General features: G+C 44.8%; 1 protein-coding gene across 1 annotated transcript; it reads left to right on the top strand.

The window, feature by feature from the left end:
• The first annotated feature begins 1,650 nt into the window (after positions 1-1,650).
• Positions 1,651-2,610, top strand: LOC105527179 (olfactory receptor 5B21-like). The gene has a single exon (XM_011963460.1). It carries the CDS (start codon positions 1,651-1,653, stop codon positions 2,608-2,610), a length of 960 nt encoding a protein of 319 aa, XP_011818850.1.
• Positions 2,611-6,454: the final 3,844 nt, after the last annotated feature.

Genomic DNA, 6,454 nt, shown 5'->3' with positions numbered 1-6,454 from the left:
TACTAAAATGTTAGCGCAGTATAAAAATTCGAAGAATCACAACCTGGCCATGTGGCAGAGAAGAAAAAAGCGTTTTCAGGAGAATCCAAGAGGGCTGTGGAGCAACCATTTGCTAGAGAGATTTGCATGAGTACAAGGGAGGCAGGTGCTCATGTCCAAGGCAATGGGAAAATGGCTTTTAAGCCATTTCAGAAATCTTTGAGGCAGCATCTTCTATCACAGGCCCAGAGGCCTGGAGGGGTGGGGGAAATGGTTTCAGGAGCAAGGCCCTAGTCCATGCTGCCCTGCTCAGCCTCAGGACACTGCTCCCCTAATCCCGGATGCTACAGCTACAGCTGTGTTTCAAAGGGCCCCAGGTTCAGCTCAGGCCACCATTCTAGAGGGCACAAGCCATAAGCCTTGGTGGTTTCCATGTGGTGTTAAGCCTGCAGGTGTGCAGAGTGCAAGAGTGAAGGAGGCTTGGAAGCTTCTATCTAGATTTCAAAGGATGTATGGAAAAGCCTAGGTGCCTAGGCAGATGCCTCCTGCAAGGGCAGTTCCCCCACAGAGAGCCTTTACTAGGGCAGTACTGAGGGGAAAGATGGTGGTGGAGCCCCCATACAAAGTCCCCACCAGGGCACTGCCCAGTGGAGCTGCAGGAACAGAGCCACTGCCCTCCAGATCCCAGGATGAGCCACTAGCAGCTTGCAAATCCAGCATGGAAAAGCCATTTTAACCCGTGAGAGCAGCCATGTGGGCCACACCCAGCAAAGCCACAGAGGTGGAGCTTCCCAAGGCCTTGGGAGCCCACCCCTTTCACCAGTGTGCCCAGGATGCAGGACATGGAGTCAAGGATGACTGTGGAGCTTTAAGATTTAATGTCTGCCTTGCTGGGTTTTGGACTTGTGTGAGGCCTGTTGCCCCTTTCTTTTGACCAATTTCTCCCTCGTGTAATGAAATGTTTACCCAGTGCCTGTACCACTAATGTATCTTAGAAGTAAGGAACATGTTTTTTTATTTTACAGGCTCATAGGTGGAAGGAACTTGCCTGGAGTCTCAGATGAGACTTTGGACTTTGGACTTTTCAGCTGATGCTGGTACAAGTTAAGACTTTGGAGGACTATTGGGAAGGCATGACTGTTTTGCAAGGGGAAAAGAACATGAGATTTGGGGGGCCAGGGGAAGAATGCTATAGTTTAGATGTTTGTCCCCTCCACGTCTCCCCACTGTTGGAGGTGAGGCCTGGTGGGAGGTATTTGGGTCATGCGGGAAGATCCCTCGTGAATGTCTTACTGCTCCCTCCATGGTAATGAGTGAATTCTTGCTCTGTTAGCTCACACAAGAGCTGGTTGTTTAAAGGAGGCTGGCACCTCCTGCCCTCTCTTGTGCTCCCTTTCTTGCCATGTGACAGGCCTGCTCCCCCTTGACCTTCCATCACGAGTAAAAGCCTCCTGAGTTCCTGACCAGAACAGACGCTGGTGCCATGCTTGCACAGCCTGCAGAACCAGGAGACGAAGAAATCTCTTTTCTTTATAAATTACCCAGTTTCAGATATTCCTTAATAACAACACAAAACAGAGTAAAACAGTGTTCTTCCTCATTGTACCTTGCACAGAAGTAGATATGCTCAAGTAAGACTGTTTGAGTGATTGCCAATTGTAAACTCTGCAGATGACACCTGGAGAGCTAGCCCTTGCCAGTGGCAACCACACCCCAGTCACCAAGTTCATCTTGCAGGGATTCTCCAATTATCCAGACCTCCAGGAGCTTCTCTTCGGAGCCATCCTGCTCATCTATGCCATAACAGTGGTGGGCAACTTGGGAATGATGGCACTCATCTTCACAGACTCCCATCTCCAAAGCCCAATGTATTTCTTCCTCGGGGTCCTCTCTTTTCTTGATATTTGTTACTCTTCTGTGGTCACACCTAAGCTCTTGGTCAACTTCCTGGTCTCTGACAAGTCCATCTCTTTTGAGGGCTGTGTGGTCCAGCTCGCCTTCTTTGTAGTGCATGTGACAGCTGAGAGCTTCCTGCTGGCCTCCATGGCCTATGATCGCTTCATGGCCATCTGCCAACCCCTCCATTATGGTTCTATCATGACCAGGGGGACCTGTCTCCTGCTGGTAGCTGCTTCCTATGCATTCGGTGGAGCCAACTCTGCTATCCAGACTGGAAATGTCTTTGCCCTGTCTTTCTGTGGGCCCAACCAGCTAACACACTACTACTGTGACGTACCACCCCTTCTCCACCTAGCTTGTGCCAACACAGCCACAGCAAGAGTGGTCCTCTATGTCTTTTCTGCTCTGGTCACCCTTCTGCCAGCTGCAATCATTCTCACCTCCTACTGCTTGGTCTTGGTGGCCATTGGGAGGATGCGCTCAGTAGCAGGGAGGCAGAAGGCCCTCTCCACTTGTGCCTCCCACTTTCTGGCCATTGCTATTTTCTATGGCACCGTGGTTTTCACCTACGTTCAGCCCCATGGATCTACTAACAATACCAATGGCCAAGTAGTGTCTGTCTTCTACACCATCATAATTCCCATGCTCAATCCCTTCATCTATAGCCTCCGCAACAAGGAGGTGAAGGGCGCTCTGCAGAGGAAGCTTCAGGTCAACATCTTTCCCGGCTGAGCCCTGCAAGGTGATTTGTTGGAATGCGGAAGGTGTAACATCTTCCAAAGCACACTGTGAATTAACCTAACCAACCAAGAGCAGCCCTGGTTTTGGAGGAGATAGAAAAAGTAAACGAGAAACAGCAAATATATCTTGTACAGACCATTACAGTTTATAAGGCAGCTTCTTACCCATTATCATATCAAATTCTCACCACCATATTGTGAGGCACCCTTTGTTACAATGATCCCATTTTACAAATGAAAGATACATGACTCAAAAAAAAATAATTACCTAAAGTCATGCCATGAGTGAGAGGATGAGTATCTAAAATCAGGGATTTCACATCACAACCAGAGATAGTTCAAGCACACCACGACCACAGCTGAGTCTCTATTGGCAGCTTATTGTAACTTCCAGGAAATATCAGACAAGGTGCAATACAGTCATTTCTGTTTTGCCACTGATTTAGTGAACTGGGAATGGGCAACAAGTGACTTAGTTCTTTTTTCCTGCTCTAAAAAGACAGATAACCAGAATAGAGGTGTCCTTATTTCTCATTGCAACCACATTTTGCTGAACTGTTCCATGATAACCTCAGGATCCAGAGAGATCTTTTTTTGTACGTCTGTATCTTGGCCAGATGTGTGTGTGTGTGTGTGTGTGGCTCATAATTCTCAAGGGTTTGGTGGCAGGGGGACGTGTATGATGATTAGGCAGTTACATCATTACATTAGATACTGTGCTTTGAGAAACTGATTTTTTAAATATTTATATTCGGCCTGACTATCTTTAAGTGTACATGTCATATGGTGAGCATATGTGTTTTATAGAATCACACCAATAATGAAGCTGAACTTGAAGACCTAATTTAGGGTTGAGCACTAGATTAGAAAGCATACTCTTAAACCAGTGCAAAGCCCTAATCTGAATGGAGTTGGTTTCAGCCTGAGATTTTTTGATTATTAAAAAGTTTTTTTTTTTCAGATATACCTCAAGGCCATTATTCTAAATACAGAAAATCTTACTATACACATAGGTCTATCATAGCATCATACGTGAAAATGAAAAATTGGTAATGACCTAAACATTCAAAAGAGAAAAAGGATGAAATAACTTATTCCCTAGATGTATTATAACATCAACCATTAGAAATTATGCTTGTGAAGACTATGTAATAACACGGAAAACAGCAGGCCAGAACCTCTAGAGTGCAATCGCAATGATCTAACAGAAACAAGCCGAAAAACACACAAAAATGTAAATTATAGTTTTAGAGGAGGAAAAATGTTTTTCTATTTTTCTCAAACATTTTCCAAAACTTTTTTAATGAGTTTTTTTGTTTTGTTTTGTTTTGTGTTGTTTTGTCTTTGAGATGGAGTTTTGCTCTTTTTGCCCAGGCTGGAGTGCAATGGCGTGATCTCAGTTCACTGCAGCCTCCGCCTCCTAGGTTCAAGCGATTCTCCTGCGTCAGCCTCCCAAGTAGCTGAGATTACAGGTGCATGCCACCACACCCGACTAATTTTGTATTTTTAGTAGAGACAGGGTTTCACTATGTTGGCCAGGCTGGTCTTGAATTCCTGGCCTCAGGTGATCTACCCACCTCGGCCTCCCAAAGTGCTGGGATTACAGGCATGAGCCATGGTGCCCAGCCTAATAAGCATGTTTAATTTTGATACTTTATTCTTGTTACTTGCCATACAGGTCTGTAGCAAATTCAATCCTTGCCTCCTTGGAGGGAAAGAATTCAGCTGAGGGGCAGATGTAGGTTTAAGGAACAGGGAGAGACTGAGGTAAGTTTTAGAGCAAGAGTGAAACTTTATGAAAAACTTATGGAGCAGGAATGAAAGGAAGTAAACTTCAAAGAGGGCCAAGTGGGCAACTTGAGAGATCCAAGTGCCTTGATCAACTCTTGACTTGGGGTTTTATACATTGGCATGGTTCTGGGTCTTCTTTTCTCCTCTGATTCTTCCCTTGGGGTGGGTTGTGCACATGCGCAGTGGCCTGCCAGCACTTGGGAGGGGCCACATGCGCAGTGTGTTTACTGAAGTTGTACACATGTTCACTTGAGGCATTTGTCCCTTGCCAGTTAAGTGTTCCTAGAAGAAGACCACACAGCAGTTAAACTTCACCATTTTGCCTCTTAGCGTGCATGCATGAGCCCACTCGCCCCACTCCTGAGATCTTATCGGGAAGCCACTGGTCATTATCTTCAGGTGTTTTTTGGGGGAGTGGAGGTTTAAGTTGTTTTGTTTTGTTTTGTTTTGAGATGGAGTCTCACTCTGTCACCCGGGCTGGAGTGCAGTGGCACAATCTCGGCTCACTGCAACCTCCACCTTCTGGGTTCAAGCGATTCTCTTGCCTCAGCCTCCTGAGTAGCTGGGATTACAAGTGCACACCACCACACCTAGCTAATTTTTGTATTTTCAGTAGACAATGTGTTTTGCCATGTTGGCCAGACTGGTCTCAGACTCCTGACTTCAAATGATCCACCCACCTTGGCCTCGCAAAATGTTGGGACTACAGGTGTGAACCACTGCTCCTAGCCCAGTCTATTGGAAGACTGTCTCTCCCTGGTATTGGCTGCAACCAATTATTACTTTAGAGAGACAGTTGAACAACCCCCTGACCATCACTTGATGGTTGCCTGACATTCCTGGAGGGGGGACCTGTCTTGCCCTGGTCATGTCTGCCTAACTCCCTACCTACCTACTACCTACATTCTAAAAACGAACAATTTAAAAATCCCTTCCAGGAGGCTGAATGTGAAAATTTCTTATTTTTGTCTTCTTTCATTCAGCAAATCTTTACTAAATTCCTCCTATGCTCCACCTACTTTTAACTTATAAACTAAATTTTTAGTACATTCAGTTGAAGTCAGGACTAGAATCTTATGGTAAAGAGATTTAGTAAAAAATCTAATTCATTCATCTGGGAAAATATTTACATGGCAATTAGGTGTAACACAATGTGGTAGGCCCTAGCTCGACAGTCAGAACATCTATTAGGCAGATTGCTTATGCCATAGTAACAAACAAACCCCAATGTCAGTGACTTCATACCACAAAGCTTTTCACCTATGCTAAATTTGAGACACATCAGGTGACTCTCGGGGAAATTTATCCAGCCAGTGACTCCATATCTCAGCCCCTCTCATGTTGCAGTCCTGCCATCTCACCCTTTGCCCTCCAAGATCTTAATGGTGGAGGAAATGGTCAAGGTCACACAGCATTTTTAAGCACCTGGCCTGAGGTTGGCTCACATCATTTTGACCCATGTACCATTGGCCTGAAACCAGTCCTGTGGCTGATATATGGCAAAGGAGGCTGGGAAATGCAGTCCTTTTTTCACCCAGAGGAAGATAAAGAAATGAAATTTAGTAAACACATAGCTTTGTGTGTCACTGGCCAATTGGACATTTGATTAGACCATCATCTGTAAGAAGTACTAAAACATCACTGGAAAAAATCAGAAATAAGGTACTGGTTAACTCATGTTTCTACATAACTGAGGTAGACTGTTTCCTTGAGTGGACATTTTAAAACACTCCTTGCCTGGACTGACCTATCTCTTTTCAGCATTTTTTAAATCACATGCCCAAGTTGCATGGTGCCACTACAAGCAGTAAAACTAATGATGAGACCAGTCATTTGATGGCTGCCTGAAGCTGGAGGTCACAGTTACCTCCTTGAATTCTAAAACTAAATAATGTACAACATAGTGGTATCTACTAAGAGTGATTTTATCTAAGTTTAACCCCATAATCTATCACCCAAGAAGTGTTACACACACAAACACATATTCTCATGAAGAAAGAAGAAACTACAAAACAAAAACGCATTGGAAAACATGAAAGTCAAAT

The sequence above is a fragment of the Colobus angolensis genome, unplaced genomic scaffold (assembly GCF_000951035.1).
Source record: "Colobus angolensis palliatus isolate OR3802 unplaced genomic scaffold, Cang.pa_1.0 Scaffold61, whole genome shotgun sequence".
Taxonomy (NCBI): Eukaryota; Metazoa; Chordata; class Mammalia; order Primates; family Cercopithecidae; genus Colobus; species Colobus angolensis.
This window is presented reverse-complemented; position numbering and strand designations above follow the sequence as displayed.